At 35.8% G+C, this 23,051-nt stretch overlaps 1 protein-coding gene across 1 annotated transcript in view; it reads right to left on the reverse strand.

The window, feature by feature from the left end:
* The window catches only part of LOC121241118 (AP-2 complex subunit alpha-1-like), a 32,531-nt gene extending 11,452 nt beyond the window's left edge, over positions 1 to 21,079 (reverse strand). The window contains exons 1-13 of the mRNA XM_041138739.1: positions 20,602 to 21,079; positions 15,192 to 15,323; positions 14,766 to 14,891; positions 13,030 to 13,092; positions 12,859 to 12,956; positions 12,536 to 12,743; positions 4,199 to 4,270; positions 4,032 to 4,124; positions 2,131 to 2,232; positions 1,573 to 1,670; positions 1,225 to 1,306; positions 1,006 to 1,094; positions 111 to 216 (exon numbers count right to left, since the gene is read on the reverse strand). Coding sequence (XP_040994673.1) covers positions 111 to 216; positions 1,006 to 1,094; positions 1,225 to 1,306; positions 1,573 to 1,670; positions 2,131 to 2,232; positions 4,032 to 4,124; positions 4,199 to 4,270; positions 12,536 to 12,743; positions 12,859 to 12,956; positions 13,030 to 13,092; positions 14,766 to 14,891; positions 15,192 to 15,323; positions 20,602 to 20,733 — 1,401 coding nt within the window. The 5' untranslated portion in view covers positions 20,734 to 21,079. The remainder of the gene's footprint in view (positions 1 to 110; positions 217 to 1,005; positions 1,095 to 1,224; positions 1,307 to 1,572; positions 1,671 to 2,130; positions 2,233 to 4,031; positions 4,125 to 4,198; positions 4,271 to 12,535; positions 12,744 to 12,858; positions 12,957 to 13,029; positions 13,093 to 14,765; positions 14,892 to 15,191; positions 15,324 to 20,601) is intronic.
* Between the last annotated feature and the right edge of the window lie 1,972 nt (positions 21,080 to 23,051).

Consider the following 23,051-nt stretch of genomic DNA (forward strand, 5'->3'; position numbering starts at 1 on the left):
TGATTAAATCATGAAATATTAGTTGAATAGTACAAATAGAGACGTTTTTCATGTAATACATAAAAAATATAAAGAAACAGGAAGAAATAATATTATAAATATCTTATCACCTGTAGGTCTTCATTGTTGGTAACAAACTGCACAACACGAAACCATATGTCATCGCTAACAAAATCTCCAGCTTTATCAATCAATTGAAGAATCACATCCACGTACCTGTGCCACATTAAAACAGTATGATATCATTGACAAAGGATTCAGAATGCACGTAATACCATATAAAAGGCAAACATTCACTCAATAAACTTCAATTGAAGGTTTAATATATATCTAGAGCCTTGTTAATTTATCCAATAATAGAATTTACCAAGTCACATATAGAACCTCAAAATTCCAATCCTCACCATGAACAAAAGGCTAAGTAGGAATAGCCAATCAATTTAACTTTCAGTAATTATTTATAACATGAACTGGGCAAAAATGAAAATTCACAATGTGCGAGAGAGAGAGAGAGAGAGAGAGAGAGAGAGAGAGCATCTGACTCAGTCATCCAGGCGTGTACCTACAAAATCTTCCCCAATATTCTCTTTGAATTCGATAATCACGAAATAATAGGTTCAAGACTCTTGTGACCTTTAATGTTTTCCTTCAATGACAATACCAAGCTGCCATCCCAGGTGAGCAGATAACAATGAAGAATGGAGATTCCAAATGGGAAATAAATTATTGCAGAAAGGACAGCCTGGTCTAGCATCTCATTTCTTTAAGTGGTAAACCCAAAACCCATTATTTACATTTAAATTGTCTGGTATACACGCATGGTAAAACCGGAAAGTTAACTGTCTTAGCTATCAAAGTGTCATTTTCAAAGGTCACAAGCTATAAAGGACCCTTTGTAATTTAGATATCATTTTAATAATGTTAGTAATATAGATATCATGCTTTCAACATAGTTTTTTTAATTCAATCTGATCCCAATTGCTTGCACACAGGAACCATGCTTACCATGACAAATCCGGGGCAAACTTCTCTGCAAGAATAGCAGCTTTAAGTGATAATTCCTCACGCATCGCAAATTCTGCCGTACTGAGATACTGCAAATGAAATGAAACTGACTTGAGATTGAAACTAATTTGGCAAGCTAATATTGGACAAAAATACAATTAAAACAGATTTGTCTATCAATCTCATAAAAACTTTAGCCCTGATCTACCATTGGCATACCTGCAATAATTCTTCAACTATGTCCTTTGCATTTGTAATATCGCACATACCATAAAGCAAATCAAGAGCGCGTCTACGAATACTGAGGGCATTGATGTCAGAAAATCAGACTTTAAAATATATAAACACATACATACCTACACATCAAACACACATGCTAGGGAAATCCTAACATCCCCAACTTTAAGTTGAGGCTAGCATCCACCAATAGACAATATAATCAAAAAAATAAAAACGCAACAATAGAATATGTATCACATAAAAAATAAGTCTATTGCAAATGAAAAGCTGCCAATATCAAGTATTCTTCAGAATGCAACTAATACATTACACAACGACAGATTCAACCTGATGTCGGGATCCTTCAATGAGGTTATGATCTGAGCCTGATGCCTTTTGATGATATCTTGCACATCTGTTACCAACAACATCCGGGTCATATTTTCCTGCGCAAGAGCAATGTTAATATCAAGTTATCCAGTTACAAAGTAGCTATTAAGGCCTTGTTTGCATTCAAAACCCACCTCAACTCATCTCAACTAATCTTATCTCATCATTACAACTTTTCCAAATTTTCACACAAAATATAATAAACAATTCAACTTTTTCAAATCCCAAAACATCTTTTCCAAATTCTCACACAAAATATAATAAATAATTCAACTTTTATTCTAGTATTCACAAACCATCTCAACCCATCTCAACTCATCTCTGAATCCAAACCACTCCTAAATTTACCCTTTTGAGTTTAGACAAAAAAACATTCTTCATGCATTATTGGTCATGGGTTGCATTGAAGGGAAAGAAAGAAGGGAGGAGGAGAGAAAATACTAACAAAAGTGTTTCTATAATCTTTTTTTATAGGTAAAAACAGAATGGATTAAAAGAAATGTTTCTACAACTTACCAAGCCAAGATATCGAATATTTGGTTCACGCACAGCAATAAACTTTCCAAGAAGGGCAACACATTGAGACATCATCTCTTTTTCAGCATCAAGATGCATGACCTGAGATAGAGCAATTAGAACATGCGAAAAAGCAATAAGATAGCCCCTAAATATCCTAAAGAAGAGTACAACTATATTCCTTTTTATAAGTAAAGGAATAGTGTTGCCTGGCAACATCACTTCCTGAAACCAAAAGCACCATGCTTTTACCTATTAGAAAAGGAAAATATAAGAAGCAAAGATTTAAACAGTGGAAAGACTAAGGGATGTTTGGAAAAAGTTTTCATCTCATCCCATCTCATCTCATCTTATCTCATCCTTAAAACATAAACACTTTCAAACTAATCATTACAATGTTCCCATACTTTCAAATAAAAAACAAAAAATAATTCAACTTTTTAAAATCCCAAAACAAAAATTATATTAAAAAAATAATATTCTAACAATATTTGAACTTTATAATATTTTTTATTAAACTTTTTCTCTCTTTTTTTCCAAAACCCAATAAATAATTAACTCAAACTATCTAACTACTATTCACAACTCATCTTACTACTATTTACAAAATTCTCATCCCATCTCATTCGCTAAACATCCCCTAAGATCCCCTAAGAATCAAAAGAGAGAATTGTCCCAAAAGATTAGGGCAATCTAAGGGCATGTTTGGACAGGTAAAAAAATTCTCCAAACTTCTCATAATTTTATTCACAAACATCACTCAAACACAAAACACTTTTCAATTTCAATTTTTTCATCTAATCATTATATGATCATTATCCAAAAACAAAAATACCAATTCAACTTTTACAAACTTCAAAACAAAACACAAAACACAAGAACTAATACAATTTTTACCAACTTCAAAACAAAAATTATATTCAAGCAAATTTTTTTACTTTATAATATTTTTATCCAACTTTTTCTTTCTCATTTCCCAAAACCAAATAAAACATGTTCACTCAAATCATTTCACAACTATTCACAAAATTCTAAGATACTCTTTTTTTTTATAAGTAAAAATATTATACATATCAAAAGGAGTAACCAAGTATACTGAATGTATACAAGAAAACACCTAAAAAATTCTGAGATACTCCAAGTGTCCAAACATGCCCTAACAACCTAAGTCAACCCCCACAAACAAAATTTACAAAGGTTAATGTGATAATGATACATTTGCAACTCTTTTACAACAATTTTACGACTAACCCACGTAATTATGCCACTTTGTTAAAAATAATTTCAATTTTACACAACTATCCTTTATTTGAAGAGTTGTAAAAGAGCTGTAAATTTATCATTTTTAAAAATATATTCGAAAGCTCCACTCCTTCAGTATCCTTCTGCATCTTTTTCCCCTTTTTGGGCAAATGCATGTGGACAGCAAGCATCAGTATTAATATGTGACGAAGAGAGAACACAGAGAGAGGGGTCGTGCATTTGCATGATTTCACTTATCCTCGAAAGCATGACTTTGCAGTTCGCATAGTTATGCTTGTAAGTGGGTACGTCCATATGTGTATACCCATGCATGTATGCCTACGCAGTTCGGGATAGTGAACATCTCAACAAACGGAACTCAAATCTTTTTTTCCCAAGAAATGCACAAAGTAGTTTGTTTCCGTAGAAACCATTAAAAATACTGGACTCAAGCTTTCATTCTTTTTACAAGTTCCAGCAAGTTTTCATAACGGCAACATCGTCTCCACATAAACACACTTGTGCACGTATACATATGCACAAAAGTAATTTGTTTGAATGCATGTATGAACTATGAATGTGCAAAAGTCACTAAATAATCAATCAGCCATTTTAAAATAAAATGCAATGAACTAAATTTATTTGGGCTGTAAACTTACAAGAGCAAGAGCCTCAAACAGAACAGCATGTGATGCATTGTTCTTATTTACATTTTTAACAACATCAGTCCCCATTAATATCCGTTGTAAGACCTGAAATTAACAACTCAAGGTCAATATAAACAGAATGTAACAAGGAAAAAAAATTCACTTGAGAAAAGCAGAACCTCAAACAACGATCTTCTGGTGTTTGGATCTTCAATGGTTGGAAAATACTGAAGAGCCCTCATTGTCTTAACCTGCATTAACCAAGTGCTAAGAAGCATTAATATTAACTTGTTAACACATAAACCTACTACAAGTCACCAACTTGTGAATACATCAACCTATTACAAGTCACCCAATAGTCGAGTCACAATGGATTGTTTCTTAAAAATGCAATTGTCTAAACCTATGTAAAGTAACATAATTTTAGACCCCTAGGGGTTGGTTCAAGTGGTAAAGGCCTTGGGTGCAAACAATCTCTAGGAGCCATCAGACTAGGGGATTTTCCTCTTGAATTGCCCGAGATGTACTTGAGGGAAACTCCTTGTCGAGGGCTTGTGCACCCCCGGATTAGTTGGGACGCTGTTCCTAGGCACGCGGTGCCAATAAAAAAAAAAGTAACATAATTCCATATCATACATGTACATTTCCATTCTAAGTTAATAAAATGAGGGATTTTCGTGTAAATGTAGACATTTAATCAAAAAATCATTTTAGAAAAAAGGGTTAGAGATCAATCTAATATTATCTCTGAGGCCTTCTTTGCTTAACTTTCTGTTACCTATCAAAAAGAAAAAAGGGTTACTTCAAGAAGCCTTGGCTTGTGTATAGGTTGGAGGAAGAATCCTCTCAGGCAAGGTCCCACGTATTCTGCAAATGGCTTTGGGGCCACCCCTTACTCTACCATTATTACATTAATCATATGAATGTGAGGATAAGCCATTGATTTTCTTTTCACTACGGTTAATATACCAAGGTAGTAGCTCAAAAATAAATAAGCAAATAAAAAATTTTCCCATAGGTAAAATAAAGTTAAGCCAAAATAGAAGAAGAAGGTTCATCTATATCCGATACATGATGATCTCTAATGATCAAACATCAATGACCTACTGGTTCATAATTCTTCCCTCCATACCCACAAGCTAACTTCACCAACAACAAATCTTCTACTCTCCTCTCTCTAAATGAGCAACAAAACTGCAAAAATAATAGATCCCCAGAATCTGTCATAAAAATAATCCCATTGCTCGATACCATACATCCAAAAGCAGATATAGAAAATATGGGTAGACCTAAGAAATCCCAAACAAGCACAAGAACAAGGACTAAACCCTTCAAGTCAAAGCACAATTAAAAAATAGCCAATCTGTCTACTCCAGGCCATTGCAAAGCCCAGATCAGTCGACAACACTTCAGTTCTAAGAGGAGGTTGATAATTTCCAAACATCATTCTTCCCAAAAGAAGAAAATCCTAGATGTAACTCGTGCATTCTGATTAAAAAAAATATGGGGAAGTTAGCATTCTCGTGACTTACAAGTATATTGAAACAGGACAAACATTTGAGATGTTGACGCATACAAACTTGGATAGAGCAAACGTTTCTCTTTGGAAGCCAAAGGCTAAAGCTATGTATCACATGGCATCTGAAAATACCTTTTAGTCAAAAAGGAAGTGCATGCGGGAGATGTTAACTCGTGCATTCTGATTAAAAAATATGGGGAAGTTAGCATTCTCGTGACTTACAAGTATATTGAAACAGGAAAAACATTTGAGATGTTGACGCATACATACTTGGATAGAGCGAACGTTCTCTTTGGAAGCCAAAGGCTAAAGCTATGTATCACATGGCATCTAAATATACCTTTTAGTCAAAAAGGAAGTGCATGCGGGAGATGTTAAGGTCTTGGTATCTTATTTAGTCTAAATTCAGAATTTATTTCAGTTTGTGGGTCTATAATCTCCAAAGTGCTTGCAAATCGCCTAGGGGAGGTTTTGGGGAAGATTGTTACAAAACCCCAAAATGCATTTGTAAGGGGTAGACAAATCCTAGATGCAGTTCTTATCGTCAATAAATGTCTGGACAGTAGACTAAAAGCTGGCACCACATGACTCCTTTGCAAGTTGGATATGGAGAAGGCCTATGACCATGTTAATTGGGACTTCTTAATATACCTACTTGGGAGGTGCGGATTTGGGGAGAGATGGCGATCGTGGATCAGATGGTGTATATCAACAATGAAATTTTCAGTTTTGATAAACGGCAGTCCAGTTGGTTTTTTTAGCAGCACCCAAGGCTTACGACAAGAGGACCCGATGTATCCTCTTCTCTTTGACCTTGTCATGGAGGTGCTTAGCTGAATTATTTCAGCACAGGTTATTAATGGCTTTATGGCGGGTTTCCCGATTGATGGCCCCAATAGGGGTACTATTAACATTTCTCATTTGTTGTTCGCAAATGATACACTAATCTTTTGCGAGGCAGACCAAAACCAGGTTCGGGCATTGAAGGCCCTCCTACTCTGTTTTGAAGCAGCGTCCAATTTGAAAGTGAATTTTGACAAATCAAAAATGATGCCTGTTGGAAGTGTTAACAACATAAGGTAGTTGGCTAGCACGTTGGAATGTAAGGTTGCCTCCATGGAATACCTTGGCCTCCCGTTGGGGGCTGCCTCAAGAGCTATTCCAATATGGGACACGGTGATCGAGAAGATAGAGCAAAGATTGGCAAGCTGGAAGAGATTGTATCTGTCGAATGGTGGCAGGATTACCTCAATTAAGAGTACGCTGTCTAATTTACCTACTTACTTCCTGTCTCTATTCCTTATTCCTGCAAGTGTGGCGTCCCAGATTGAAAAGCTTCAACGTGATTTCTTGTGGAGTGGAGTGGAGTGGGAGATGAATTCAAATTCCATCTAGTCAGTTGGGACAACGTATGCTCCCAATCTCCTTTGGTGGGTTGGGTATTAGAAATATGAGAGTTTTTAATCGAGAGTTACTTGGAAAATGGTTGTGGAGATATAATATGGAACCAAAAGCACTATGGAAGTCGGTGATTGAGTGCAAATACAGAGGTTTTTTTTTTTTTTTTTTTTTGGGGGGGGGGGGGGGGGGGGGGGGGGGGGGGGGGGGGTTGGTGTACTAGAGAGGTGGGTGGGGGCCATGGAGTGGGAGTTTGAAAGCACATTAGACGTGGATGGGGGGTCTTTACTCGATATACAAGATTCATTTTGGGCGAGGGCAGTAGGATTAAATTCTGAAGCGACATATGGTGTGGAAATAGTGCTCTAAAGGAATCACTTCCTACTGTGTTCCGGGTGGCATGTGAAAAAGAAGCTTCAGTGGCTAATCTCATGGTGATATCGGGGGGAACAAGTCCAATGGAACATAAATTTCAGTAGGGTGGCCCAAGATTGAGAAGGGGGCAGCTTTGAGGATTTTTTTAGCCTACTGTATTCCATAAAACCGAGCAACCAGCTAGATGATGTGTTGTGGTGGATACCTGCAGGTAAAGGTAAATTCTTGGTTCGCTCTTTCTATAAATTCCTCACACTCGCCGAATAATCAGTTTACATGGAGAAGGATTTGGCAACATAAGTCGCCTCTTAAAGCGCCATTTTTCACATGGACAACTTCCCTGGGTAAGATCCTGACAACAGATAACTTGAGAAAACGCAGGGTGATTATAGTGGATTGGTGTTGCATGTGTAAGAAAGCTGGAGAGACAATGGATCATCTATTACTACACTGTGAGACTGATAGTGTTATGGAATGAAGTGTTCAGCAGATTAGAGGAGCTTGGGTATGCCCGCTACAGTGGCTGCACTATTGGCAAGCTAGACCAATTTGAGAGGCATTCAACAAATCAAAGTTGTGTGGACGATGGTCCCGATATGTATTTTGTGGTGTCTATGGCAGGAGTGCAATGAACTGACGTTCGAACACAAGGAGCGCACAATAGAGGAATTAAGAGCTTTGTTTACTAGATCTCTATGTACATGGGTCATAGCTGTAGACTTTAATGGCCTCAACTTTCATGACTTTCTTGTCTACATTGCTTCAACTTAGATAGGGTGTACCTTTGTATATCATCTCGTGTACTCGGGCTATGCCTATCATTATTCAATAAAATTGTTTACTTATAAAAAAATGTATTTTAGTAATTTATGTTATTTTTGCAAATTGGACTATATTTTATTAGCATGAGTCTGATAGTCACTGGACTTTTATGTAGTGCCTTAGATTTATTTCATTAATCAAATTAGGCATCTAGAGCATTCTCATCGGCTTAGCCATTTGTCCTTGCAAGCAAAAATTTAGCTAATTTGAGGTAAAAATCATCTGCATTGGATTAGCCATCAACAAAATATTGACTATCAGCTACAGTAACTCAACATATTTGTTGATCAACTGTAGCTCTATGCATCATTTTTTTAATCTTATTTCTCTCCAAATGGCAACTCTCTCTCTCTCTCTCTCTCTCTCTCTTCAAGTGGGCTCATTCCATGCCCTCCCTTCACCAACAAAGCTCCCTTGCCGCACCACCCCCCATGACATCGTCTTCATTTTTTTCTTCCTGTTTTTTTTCTCAACAATTTCATCTCCAGTGTTTTCTCTCCCTTTTTCTCTTCTTTATTTCAACCACACCACATAGACGGAGAGCCCCCATCTTCATCTCCTTTCTTTTTTTCCCATCCGTCGCTTGTCTCCATTGTTGCCAAAAAAATAAATCCAGCAGATAGCTGCTTCTTTTTCAATTGTTGAATTCTTCTTCATTTTTTACTTTCCTGGAGCAAGAAGTGGATGGTAAAAGGGTTGAAGAACTCTGGTTCTAGGCTTGCTCTTGACACCCGTAGGCAAAGATAAAAAAAATCATAAAAGAAAAAAATTAGTATTTTAATAGTATAATGCAAAAAGAAGTTACTCCAATGTGAAGAATTAGGTATATAGGTTAGCCAAAGTCAAAATAGTAACCACCGTTAGCCAATTTGGCCAATTTTTTAGCGAATTTGATGTGAATGCTCTTAGTCCCCTATTAGGGAAAGTCTACGGTAAAGAATCTTTTTTTTTTTTTTTTTTTTTGATAAGTCTATGGTAAAGAATCTCAAATAGATTTGGCATTGTACTCAAAACAATTTGAGATTTAATTTGAGAATTTGAATATTTTGCTTTATAGAATGCATGTGTGTGCCCTTGTGTGATTTCGTTTTCCAGAGCCCTGGTATTCTTCTCTCTTGGCCACTTTCACCTCACCATTCGCTTCGCGTTCCAAAGCTTTCAAGATGATTCCTCTTCTTGGATTTCTTTGATCTTAAACCCTCAACCTTTTTCCTAGATATTTTGAACCTTCAAGCCCTAAAATTTTCAGACCATAACCTACCAAATAAATCCAATAAACAGCCTTAGAAATACCATAGTTTGCTGCTGCCAGAGTAGTTTCTACAACCTTTTTGCTTAAACAACCCCATTGGGCCACTAAAATCCCACCTGTTCAACATAATTCAAACCGCAAGCCCTACATACAACTCAAACCCTAACACCACAACCTTTGAACCCAATGTGCATCCTAAGCATCCATGAGCAGATTTCTCAATCTGTCCTACGTCATGACACTTGACACAGACTTAATTCCATGTCACTCCATAGATTTTGAATTTGAAGGCATATTCAAAAGGGAATCCCTTTGATCCGGATGTGGTGTAAAGACTAGCTTTACACCCACTAATGAGAAGTTGATAAGTCAGTGATTCATTGGTTTCTGAAAAACAGGGCATCACTCGATAACTTTTTTTTTTAACAGTAAATAAAGATTTTATTGACGAGTAATAGGCATAGCCCAAGTACACATGACATATACAAAAGCAACACCTAGGCATGATTGACTAAGGATGCATGGAATTCATGAATATTCAAACCATTGGAATCTATTACAATCGACCAATGGAGTAGAGTGTTAGAGAAGAAAACTCGTCACTTGATAACTTCCATGTCATCTTCTTCATGCTTTTACATCTTTGTTTTGTCATTACTTTCTCCCCAGTTTTTTCATCAACAGCACACCATAGATTGTCTAAAATTCATATTACAGATATCATTCCAAATGATCTGATAAAACTAAAATCCTTTACGGAACTGAGCAAATAGTAATTTCATTTATAATACTCTACCAACTTAAGCAAATGAGCATCCATTTTCATTGCTTGCAAATCGAAACCTCAGATATCCCAGCAACCATAATCTTATTTTCCTCATTTCTCCTCCACTTTCTCAACGACCAAACAGGCACTTCCAAAGATTTATGTAAATTTGACATTTTTTTACCTAGCAGTATATGCTTTCATATTTTTTGTTTTCTTTACATTTCTCCCAAACCCAAAACTTTTTTTTTCATTAAGTCTCCTTGCATTAAAAACCAAACAAACTCTCAAAATCCACATACCATTCTGCAATTCTTTGACAGCACTCTTGAACAACCACAAAACAGGACCCATTGGAGGCAACAAACTTAGTAGAGTTATGGAACTAAGGTGGCAGAGTAATAAACCTTTTATGCGAATCGAATGCCAGTGGTCGAAGGTGAGGTCATGAACACCGTGTATGACCAGTTTTGTCGATCGTAGGCAGGGGTAGGAGCAGTTGATATTCTTTTTTTTTTTTTTCAGTAGAGAAGTTGATATTCATTAAAGGAAAATGAGAGAAAAGTGAAAAGAAAGTGTTGGAAAAGCAAAGATAGCTTACAAAGGTGGGGGAGAGCGTGACTTTAGAAACAATCAGGTGCTGTCATTTATTTTCCAAGAATCATTGAATGATGATGTGTTAGATTGTCATTCAAGGGTGTAAAACCATTGTTTTACACCTGAACCAGATAGAACCTTAATTCTATTCAAAAAGCCAATCTAGGGGAAGGTCAAGACTGAACCACATATTCCACCTTACCTTGAATAGTTGAATACCATCCTTTCAAAGCAAAGTTGAAACATTATATGCCATCTTTCATTCTAAAACAAAATACTGTTGGCATGTATAGGAGAGATAATTTTATAAGTACCAATTGCTAAGGCAAAGCACCCCAGTGTCATCACTCTCAGGGCCCCGGCAAAGTTGGATGATATCTCCGGGCTCCAGTAGATTATCCAGGCAAACCAGGAAACATATTCTGTATGCTTAAGAAGCTAAGCATGGGAAGCACCAAGATGAAGATGTCTTTGGCCTTCTAAATCCCGCAAATAAAATATCATAAAAAACTACTATTAACAAAAAAATCTGAAACCAGACTAGTTGCCACCCTTTCTCTAGTCAGTATGCCACAGATGGTAAACAATTAATGTCACAGAATAGAAATTTTTTTCTGTGTAGAACAGATAATTTTAACATTCCCAGAAGTTAGCAAAAATATTTTTTGCTCTTTTCCATCCTCTTACTAGTTGGGAGTATCTTTTTACATACCTCCTGTGTAATAGGGTTGCACCCCTTTGCGCATCCTAACAATATTCCATTACTTACAAAAACTTTTAGCACAATATCTAATTCAACTTTTAGCTGATCGCATTGTATATTTTATTGATCCATGGGTAAGATGCCACACAACCATAGATAGAAATGGCCAACAGCATTCAAAGTTAATAATGGAAAAAAGGCAAAAGAGAGTTATCTTCCTTTTGGAATTCCACACAACTCAGTCAGTCGAAAGAAGTCCTCAGTGGAATCACAATAGATGACACTAGAAAAGAAGAACTAATAGTTTTTTTTTATTAGCACCAGATGTCCGGGAATAGCGTCCTGACTAATCCCAGAGGGGCACAAGCCCTCCTTAGTAAGAAGTTTCCCACAAAGGCACCTCGGGTAATTCAAGGGGAAAATCTCTCGGTCCGATGGCCTCTAGAGATTATTTGCACCCAATGGGATTCGAACCTTGGACCTTGGATGGAGCATACCACCAAGACCAAGGCCTTTACCACTTGAGCCAAACCCTAAAGGTTAAACTAATAGCTTTACTGGATTAAATGCAAAACGCATACAAGATTATCAACAGATAGTCAATTTGGAGTAAGCTACATTAAACTGCATAGATATTATGTGGTGTCTTGAAAAAATTGCTAATTTCTACCTCAAACTATTGCTTCTCCAGCTATAATTCAAACGATATCTAATGCCAGAACAATATGGGTGCGTTTGGATGTTAGATAACACATATCTACAGAAACACATTAATGCATTCATAAATATGTAAGTACTTGCATATCAACAGGTCACTTCAGATTCTCTTGGACAACCAAGGATGCGATTATTTACGTAGATATTTCTTATATTTCTATACTTCTTTGTCTTTATTGATCAGTCAGAGTACAAAGGATGACCAATCTGATTAAACTGCAACCAGTGTCAGGATTTTATCAGTTTCCAGTTTATTCTATAGCTAAGAGTCCAGTCTCGGGAAACAGCAATCAGATATTTTTGCGCAACCATGCATTAATTTACATCCATTACATACAGAGAAGTTGAGGAAAAAGCCAACACAAACCTGAAGCCAGGGAGATGGGATACCATAGTAAGTGTACTCTTGGGGAATATCCTGGTTCCTGGCAAGCCTCTCTAATGTTTTAACGCATTTTGGAAGACAACTCCAATATGCTTCATGGTTGTTTGATACTAAGGAAACCAGAAGGCTCATAGATGATGTCAGGACACCAAGATCACGTTCATCTAATAGCTGTGCCATCCGATCCGCCCTAAGACAAATGGTAAAAGGAACTATAAATAACCACAAGTAACCATATAAATAACCACAAGTAACCATATTCCATTAAATCAGCCTTTTGCCAGAAAAGGAACATTCAAACATACCAGCCATCTACATTGACAACATCAGGATTTTTCCTAAACAAGCGCAGCAGACAAAGAGCAGCTTTCTTCCTCACAAGCGGTCTGCAGCTGCTAGAGATCTAAATCAAAAGACTTCATTAAATCCATCATTTTCTATAATTACTGATTAATAAAAAATTTGTGTTCTCTTACAAGTAACTTTTGAACATCAGGCGCTAACGACTCCGAAAAATCTCTACCACCAATGTTGCCAACCTACAGAGTTTAAGAAATGAGGTGAGGTCATGACGGAGCAATAGCTGTTAATGTAAAACAAGAGTATGATATGATAGTTAAGAAAAAGAAGACACTGGGGCAGGGACAAGTCAGAAAACATTTTACATTCTCTCACATGCAATAGTTAAAAAATAATAAACAAACGCTTTGCAGAGTTAATTCATTAGTGAAAATACCATAAAAAGTAGATCAAATAATTTCAGATAGATCATAAAATAATCGTAAAATTCTGAAATATAATGATTCAGGTTCTGCATATTTGCAAAGCATAGTACCAAGTCCTTCCCTTCATTACAGTAAAACAGTAACTAAAGAATTTGCATTGTCTATCGAGAGTTAAACCACCTTCCAGGAAAACGGAAGCAGTGTTAACAGTGTACCATCATATAAAGTATGTTGAGAAGATATGATTACATTAAAGTGGCCAAATATCCGCAAGAGAACAGAAAGGATGTGTAATGAAGGGGAGGGCTTGGTGGTACAGCTCTATTTTTCCTTGCAGGCTACCATAAACCAGGAGATGCAGCTTGCCTGAATTTTTTTCTTTTTTTCTTTTTTTTTTTTTTTTAGAGGTAATTGAAAATGTTATTGATATTTTTTTTTCATCTTTAGCCAGTGGAAAGCCATAAAGAAAACCTTCTATGATTCTATGAACCTAGCCATTCTTGATGGTATGCTTAGGCACATAAGGCCTAGAATGTAATGGGAAAAATATACATATGAGATTAACCAAATCCAACATGTCCAAATTGGGCTTTATTCAGTTGAAACAAATTGCCCAGTTGCATGGGAAATTCTTTAGCCTTTTTCCTTGCAAAGGATTTTCCAAAATTGAAATTCCACAAGCTGTCAGGAATTTGACAAGATGTAATTGCAATACAGTGCTTCCGTGATTATTGAATGGGAAAATGCAGAATCTGAACATCAAACTGTGCAGGAGATCACATCATGATCTCGACTGTTTCTCTGTTATAAATAATTAGTAACTTTATTTTTTTGATCAGATAAATAATTAGTAACTTCCAACAAGTTCAAGTCTTGGATGGTTAAAAACACAAGGGCATGCTCAGCTTTTTATTCATAATAAATATCCATGAATGAAACATCAGAAGAGAGTCCATCTTGTCCTAATAAACATTAAGTCATACACCACATATCCCAATGCCATTGTTCAAATGGACTTGTTCCTAAATAGAAGATTCTTGGCTTCTTAAACAAATAAAGTAAAACACTATTTTTCCATCGATGTCTCAACCCTTCATAATACACTTATTACAGCACATGCTTTAACAAAACTGTCTCATCCTAAAATATATTAAATATACAAATTGAACACCAGATGTCTTGGAATAAGTTAAGAATAATCATTATACAAAATGAAAAAGAGTATCCTTGAGTATAAAGCATCAAACATAACAGTCCGTCAGCTACTGATGGTACAGGCCATATTTGCCATCATGATAAGTAAATTATTGAAATATGCATCAAGAAATGTGCTACACTGGAGGATATTCCATAAGCACCTTGATAAAGTAAATGCATGGTCCTTTTGACAGGTAAAAAGAGAATAGACAAGAATAATCAAATGTAGTTTGAAGCAAAAAGATAAATAGTGAGCTATTAAAATTTAAAAAGTTATCCTATTGCCATACCATGGTCAATGCCAAACACTGGAAAGTTTCATTGCGACCAATAATATCATTGCGCACAGTGTTTATTGCCAGTCTCAAAAAGTCATGGTTCTCATTTAGCAAACTTGATGTCACAATGTACCCAACCTGCAGCCATTTTTAGTCCAATAAAAATCAGAAATACAGCTGAGAGTAAAGTTATTTCTAAACATAGAGGACAAGGCAATATATGACTAACATCAAACATGAAACCATGTAATAGATGTGAAAGATGTCTTTTAAGAACCACAAGTTAAATAATACAAAAATGCCACGATGATACCAAATCTCAATATTTCTGGTCTTCAGCAGTTAAGCTCGAAACCAGGGCTTTACCAAGCCAATAAAATGTAAAGAACTGATCCAAGTTCCTGTCATTGAAAAAATTAGTACACAAGATGAAATTACCTGCTTTTCGGGATACTTTGGAGCAGATATTAGAGAAACAGCTTCCATGTGACCAAAATCCACATCATAACCAAGCATGTAAATGTACAGCATTTTCCAAACATATTTTTTCTTCTCATAAGGTGATAAGCCCTGTTGAAAGAAGAAAAAAATCCTATAAAGTTTCAAGAAACAGGCAGCAAAAAGCCAAGAACAATACAAGAAAAACTATCACAAACAACCAAAACGATACTGTGAACCATAACTGATATTAAATACAAACAAACGTGACATGTAAGATACAGCAAATTTTTAGGGAACCTAATACAAAGCAGTTGCACAAAAATACCTTTTTTCTAGGTATAACATGCACACCCTCACAAGATTACACCTGAGATCTTCAACCTCCCAACTTATGGGATGACATTTGATCCAAGGACCAGGGCAAAAAATAAAGGTAGCATAATGGTCTCAGTGCCCATTGCTGATATCAAGCTTTATTTTTTTCTGGAAATTGCTGATATTCAAGCACACCTTTATTTAAGCGGCCAGGAAAATTCACATTCCAACAAGCCCCTAGGGGTTGACTCAAGTGGTAAGAGTGTTGGTCTTGGTGGTATACCCTCCCCAAGTCTAAAGTTGGAACCCTTGGTGCAAACAATTGTTAGGGGCATTGGATTAGAGGAATTTTCCCCTGAATTACCCAAGGTGCACTTGCGGCAAACTCCTTACTAAGGTGCACTTCCAGGATTAGTCAGGACTTTGTTTTCGAACATCCGGTGCCAATAAAAAATATTCACAATCCAATAGTGCCAAAGATATCAATAAACGTTGTTATAGGAGGATGGTGGAAAATGGTTGGGGTCTATTTTTTGGGTGTTATTGACTTAAGGCATCCTTCTCCTACAGTCAAACCAAACGAAAAGTTACCATCAAGGTGGGGGTGCTAAAAATAATAACGATAATCCTAATCTCCTCCTTTATTCCACTAGTGAAAGTACTGGTCTTAAACTCTTCAGGCAACCATTGTATTCTACTGGAATGAATTGCGAACCATGATTGATCATGTAAAACCAGGCCCAATTTCATTAGGGCTGAAATGAGAATATTGTTATTGGCCCGAGGGCCTATAAATTTCTAAAAGCCCCTTTGAAGTTGTCGGATTGGATAAGTGTTGGACAAGCCACAAGCCCATGTTTTAAATGAAAAAGTCAGACTTCTTGGATGACAAACCCATAAACCCAGCCCATTAGGAATCAACCTGACAGCCCTTGAAACCCCAAACAACAAAAGATTCATATTGTTGCAACTCTCCCATTTCAATTCAAACTCCACAACCTTTCTCCCTTGGAATTTTTTCTTCCCACCACATCTAATGATGCCAAAGACCCTTCTCCTCTCTGTATAAAACAAACCCTTCACACAAAGTTCTCCATCCCCCACGCCACCTCTCTCTCTCTCTCTCTCTCTCTCTCTAACAAGATCAATGCATACTTGCACACTCATGGTCATCCCTATGCTCTCACCCCATTCAACTCTCTGCACCCGAGAACTAGTGCCGATGAAGACCACCAAAAGCAAGTTGTTACACCATATTGACTTATGAGCATAGGTGGTGTACGGGATCCCATGTTGTTTGGGAGGGAGAAGTTATTGCTCTTTATAATGATTCCAATGGGGCTCCAATGTACCATTAATTAGTACTTTTGATGTATGGCCCAGAGGTGGCTAGGACCTTCCCTTTGAGCGTTACATGTTGTCTCCCTCTGCTTTTTCTCTTGCCGTCTGTCACTGCACAGCCAATAACAACATTTTTTTTTATAAGTAACCGCCAATAACAACACAAGTCCAAGCAAGCGCAGAGATGTCCCCATGCCCAAACCATTAGAACAGACACGTTGCTCTTTATCTCACATCACCTCTCTCTAGTTCCACCATGTGCCTCAAATTCATGAAGTTCAAACTCACACAACCGAAGATCAGCACAACCACCAGTTGCAACTCTAGCTTGGACAGAAACTCCCGTCCAAGTTGCATAGGGTCCCTTTTTGCAGAAACCAATGTTGGCCAATCGGCCCAATCCTTCACCATGAAGCACCGCCGCATCATCCTCCTCCAAACTACACAACATTCTCTCAATGATTATTGACGCATTAATTGTTGTATAGAGCTACGAGTTACATTAATATGATCACAACCTTTGAGTTATGTAAGTTAATATGACTACATCCTTTTGAAATGCATCTTTCTAAGAAAAATTTTGGTAAGTATGAAGATATTTTATTGATGATCAAATAGGCATAGCCCAAGTACATAAGAAGTATACATTAGATTACACCTAATTAGGAACTAGAAACAAATACAAGGAAATCATGAAAGTTAGACCTTTAGAAATGCATCTTTTCTAAATTATACTATCACTCTTTCAAATTGCTTAGCGTTTAAATTGCAAGATAACAAACATGTTTTTGTAAATGCAAGGCATGTTGCTCAAATGGGGTATAATTATTTTTATATGTAAAACCAATTCCTTGATAATCCCTTTTATGCATCCCTATGATTATAATTATAAAAGCATGTAAATGCAAATGGGTGCATGCTTCCACTATGCCATGTAATGTATATGTTGTAATGTATATGTTGTAATGTATATGTAGTAATATTATTGGATGAATGAATGAAATAAAAGTAAAAGGGAATCAAAAAAGAAAAGAAATGAAAGGTGAATGGCTGAATGATTGACTGCTGACAGATAATTGATGACCGATAGTGGGGTCAATGGAAATGGCTATTTAAATGGCTTACTAGATGTGGGCCTACTAGATGTGCGCTTTGCAATGCCCATCTCCTTTTGACAAGATTTTACCCAAGGCCTTAGGTGCAATCATGATTGTCAAGATCATCGACCCATGCACAAAAAGGGTAATTGCATGAATCATTACTAGATTTTATATTATGGAATGAACGATAATGTTTAATTTATGTATGATGTTTAAAAGAAAAGGCTTAGTAAGTAATGATATGTTTAATGCATGATGTATTGTTTACTGAATATTTGACTCACTGTTATGTGTTAAACATCCTAAGTAATAATCAATGTGAATATGAAACTGAATTATCAAAAACAAATGTGAATATGAAACTGTAGAACAAGACTTGGCTTGGGGAGAAGAGGCGAAACCACAGAGACCTAAACCATTTATGGAGATTTTTAATTTATTATCTTATTATTAGTAGTTGACAAGTACAAGACTTCAACAATTTTTTATAAGTGCTACTGATGACTCTGACTTCATAAAGTTTGGTTTATTTTTGTTTTATGAAATCTTTTATACCTAGCGCATAAGTAATTTTTCAAAGTGGCATTCCCGACCTTATGAGGGAAGGGGTGATACAGATAACCTTCCATAAGCCCCACTCATCTTAGTTTGGTAGAAGCGGTATGGGGTCTTCAAATAAATAGGGTCCAAACTCCTCTCATGTAATCACTTGACAAAACTCTTCTCGTGTAATCAAAGCAATAGACTTTGCCATCCATTGTATCAAAGTAACTAAACCTAAGAAGCTCCAATTTTGGAGATCAAGCCAAGATTGTTCCATCATATTTTTTAAATTATAAAACTAAAATAAAATAGTGTCCATTAGGTGCACACTGGTGTTTGAGGAGCCTTCGCCATCCCTTTTGCATTGTGAAAATGAATCAATTTTTTTTTTTTTTTTTTTTTTTTTTTGATAAGTGAAAATGAATCATAAATTGAAGTAACGTTATTGATCTGCTGCAGGATCTCTGCCAGCATCCACCCATGAGACTATAGGTCTCCTTAGAAGGGCCCAGTCATCTTAAGCTGAGCAATAACCTCAGCAAGCTGATTCATTCTAGTGTCTTCTGCCATTTGAATAGTGATATCTCTAATGCTATAATGTTAGGTTACCTTGTAATGGAAGAAAATTAAAAGCTAATAATAAAGAGTAAGGCCACTTTGAGGGCACCAAGTTATAGTATCACAGAGTGAGCATAAGAGGATGGAAAAATAAGACCCACATTTCTAGGGAGGGGAAGTTCTTGTGGTTTATAGTGATTCAACGATGCTCCAATTGTAGCCTTGACTACTTGTCTAAAAGAAATTGTAGCCTTGACTAGTCATTTTGGAGTATCAGTCTAGATGTGGCTTGGGCTTTCATTGGATCATTGCAAATGTCATCAAGGCCAACCCTAGCAAGTATGAAGCTTGAGCTGTGCTTTTTACAATGGAATGGTCTAACGAGAACGGGTGGAAATAAGGAGAAGTTTTGGCGATTTATAATGATTTCAATGGGCGCCTTAATTAGTCCTTTTAGAATATATGTTCAGATGTAGCTTGAGTTTACCTTTGATCATTACACCAGTCCTCCACAACCATTTTTGGTTTCACAACTGATTCAATTTTCATGGATAATTCAGCAATTTATGGGAAACACAACCCAATCTGTCAATAAACCCGCATACCCAAATAACTTTTTTCCCATAAGTAAACTGACCCATATAACTGACAATAACCAACCAACAACACAAACATAACTGACCATTACTGCACGGCTCACTAATTTACAGACAACTAACCCACTTAGGACCAATTGACCCAGCAGGCCAACACAAAATGCAACTCCCATAAGTAAAAAATGGTAAATAAGAAAGATATGCCACATCGTCCTCACATGCTTGATGCTTCCAGCATGAGGAAAATCAGCCCAGACACATGACAATTCATCTTAATTCATGCGGAAAGAAAATGCACATTGCAGGCATCATGCTTATCTTTTAAATAGATGGCACCAAATACTCCAGGGAAGAAAAATTTATCATCCAATTAAATGAGTCCTCGCAAACAAAATTAATTGCTCACACTAACAAGTCCCGCTGAGCTATTAGACTAAATCCTATGAGCAATAATTGCATCATGCCGTACTAAGTGCCCATTCCCTCTCATAATCGCAAGCCATTACAAAGGCGGTCTAAAATAAGCCTGAATAGCAAAAAGCTCTATCATGCTGATGCCTGCATTCCCCTCTCAAAAGACTAAAGAAGGGACCATCAGCTCTCTATGTTCAGCCGCTCGCTAAAGCAAGGATGAAAGTCAGAATAGAATGTAAACTTGCCTTTCCCATAAGGTGAAAAACTTAGAAGCTCCAACTAACTTCTCCATGTAGTTTAATGATGCTTATCTGAGTAAACATCTTTTGTAATAGAAGTAATAAATCTTAATTGATAGCCACAATATTTCTTTTTTTTTAATAGTATCTGAGTGAACACCTTGACTTTGCATGCCCCAAAATTCAAAATTCCTTTCGCTTCTGACATTTTCCGGTGACCAAACACACATATAGCCACTAATCCCGATCGATCAAAATATATAGGCAAATAAACAAAGCGTGGTAGAATTCATGGCCTAACCTTCTCGTTCTTGAAGCGTGTACGGATGTTTCCGAGTTCCTTGTCGACGCGGAGGCGTTCCTGCTCTTTGTTCTGGCAATTGCGGACGTCGCTGATGAAAACGGAGAGCCCTCGCATGCCTGACAACGCCATCGCCGCTCAGATCCACTCTCACAGGCACACGAACACGCACATACAACGAGAGAGAGAGAGAGAGAGAGAGAGCGCGCAACCCAACTCTTGAGCTCCCAATCCTAGATCCTCCGTCGCCGTGACACCGTTCGGATCTAACGCTGCGACAATAATAGAAGGGGTATCTTCGAGAAGATCAGCTCCAAATTCAAAACCGAAAATGCCTCTGTCACATATATATATATATATATAGAGAGAGAGAGAGAGAGAGAGAGAGAGAGAGAAGGAAGGTGGACTGACTGAGGTGAAATTGGAAAACTCGTCGGAAGGAGCACGGAGACGACTTTTATTTACAATCCCCCACCGCCCCCTAAAAAGAAAAAAGAATTAAAATCTAATCCATTTTTCGTTCATTTTATTTTCCGCGTAATATTTTTTTTTCTCTCCTTTTTTTTAATATTATGCTTATTAACTGAATACGAAATTATATTTTTCACCGTGAATTATAATTTATTTCTATTTATAAATCAAGTAATCAAAAGTTTTAGGTCCCGTTTGTTTGGATAGTTAATTGAAATGAAAGTTGAATAAAATATTATTAAAATATTATTTTTTAATATTATTATTATTTAAAAATTTAAAAAAATTGAATTATTTATTATATTATATAAAAATTTAAAAAAATTATAATAATAAAATGTGATGAAACATTTTTTATATTCAAATCGGACCTTAACCTCCATCTTGTTCAGCAATGTGAAAATACAGAGTTATGATTGTACAGCGGTATCCGAAAATATATCTTTAAGATATTTTAAAGTGTCACCGATGATATCCCAACATATTAAAGTGAACTAAAAGATGTATAGATTGATATATAAAATAATTTTTTATTTGATCGATAATCATAAAAAACGAGAGACATTTTAGCCATTTGCAAAAGCTCAAAACTTCTTTCTTGCACTTATGCTTATGGATAAACATACAGAGCACACTTCAAAACGTAGACCGTTACCACTTTCATCTTAATTATTTTTTTCAAATTTTCACTTGATTATGATCTAATCGTTAAAATTGTACCACATAACTAGTTCTCAGTTGATCTTCATGGTCTAGTTTTAATCGAGAAAACAAATTGAAAAATGTAAGCAATTTAGGGTAGAAATTTTAAAGTTTTTGGTAGTTTGTGATAATATTTGCCAACATTTATTTCATCTTTTCTTTATACCTCCTAACATAATATTAAGGCTGCGTTTGGTTATAAAATTCAATTGAATTCGATCTAATTTTAAGTTGAGTCTAATATCTAAATACCTAAATCTCAAATTACTAAACTCATCTCAACTCAAAACCTTCTTATACGTAGGACTCACAACTTTTTTCAACTTAATACATATTTCTACGTAAAACCCACAACCTTTTTCAACTTCTCATAAAAAGTATTAAATTCATCTTAACATCTAAACACATTTTAAACTTAATTTAGATGGATCTTATATAACTCTTTCTACTATTCAATTTACTATTATTTATAAAGAACTTATTTATAAAAAATTGAGTTTAACTCATCATCCAAACAAGCCTAAAAGATTTGAAAACTGTCACAATTTCTTAGAGTTAAATATGCATTTAGTCTCGTTCTGCACTTTTAACAAAAAAGAAGAAAATGAAAAGCGGTTAATGAAAAGACTTCCTGTGCAAAATATTCATTACCAGTAATTAATGAAAGAATCTACGTCAGTTTTGTCGTTTCACCTCCAGTGTCACAAAAGATTTCCTACAATTCAACACATAACAAACTAATGAAATCTTAATACTTAGGCTTCATTTGAAAAGTAAATCCATCTTAATTCATCTCAATTAATCATTATAATTTTTTTAAAGCTCAATATAAAATATAATAAATAATTCAACTTTTTCAAATTCTAAAATAATAATAATAATAATAAATAATATTCTAATAATATTTTATCATCTCAACTCAATTCAACTCAATTCAGTTTAACATCTAAACGCACTCTTAAGCTTTTCTTTTAGAGTAGTACTAGAGTTACAAAAATATTTCATAAAAATAAATTAACAAATTGACGTATTTTCATGTGATATGTTAGATTTATTTTATAACAAAAATAATTTTACAATCTGACATACCATATCAAGTCACGTTAGTTTATGAGTTATTTTTTATAAAATCTCTTCATGTCTAAGGCGTTGCTCTTTTTCTTATATACAAATATTGATATTTAGCAACTTATCTATCAAATCTTGACAATTTACGCTCTCCATTAGATCATATCTTAACACATCATAAATCGTTAAAAGTTGTTATTTTAGATAAC

The sequence above is a fragment of the Juglans microcarpa x Juglans regia genome, chromosome 7S (genome assembly GCF_004785595.1).
Source record: "Juglans microcarpa x Juglans regia isolate MS1-56 chromosome 7S, Jm3101_v1.0, whole genome shotgun sequence".
In the NCBI taxonomy this organism is placed as follows: Eukaryota; Viridiplantae; Streptophyta; class Magnoliopsida; order Fagales; family Juglandaceae; genus Juglans; species Juglans microcarpa x Juglans regia.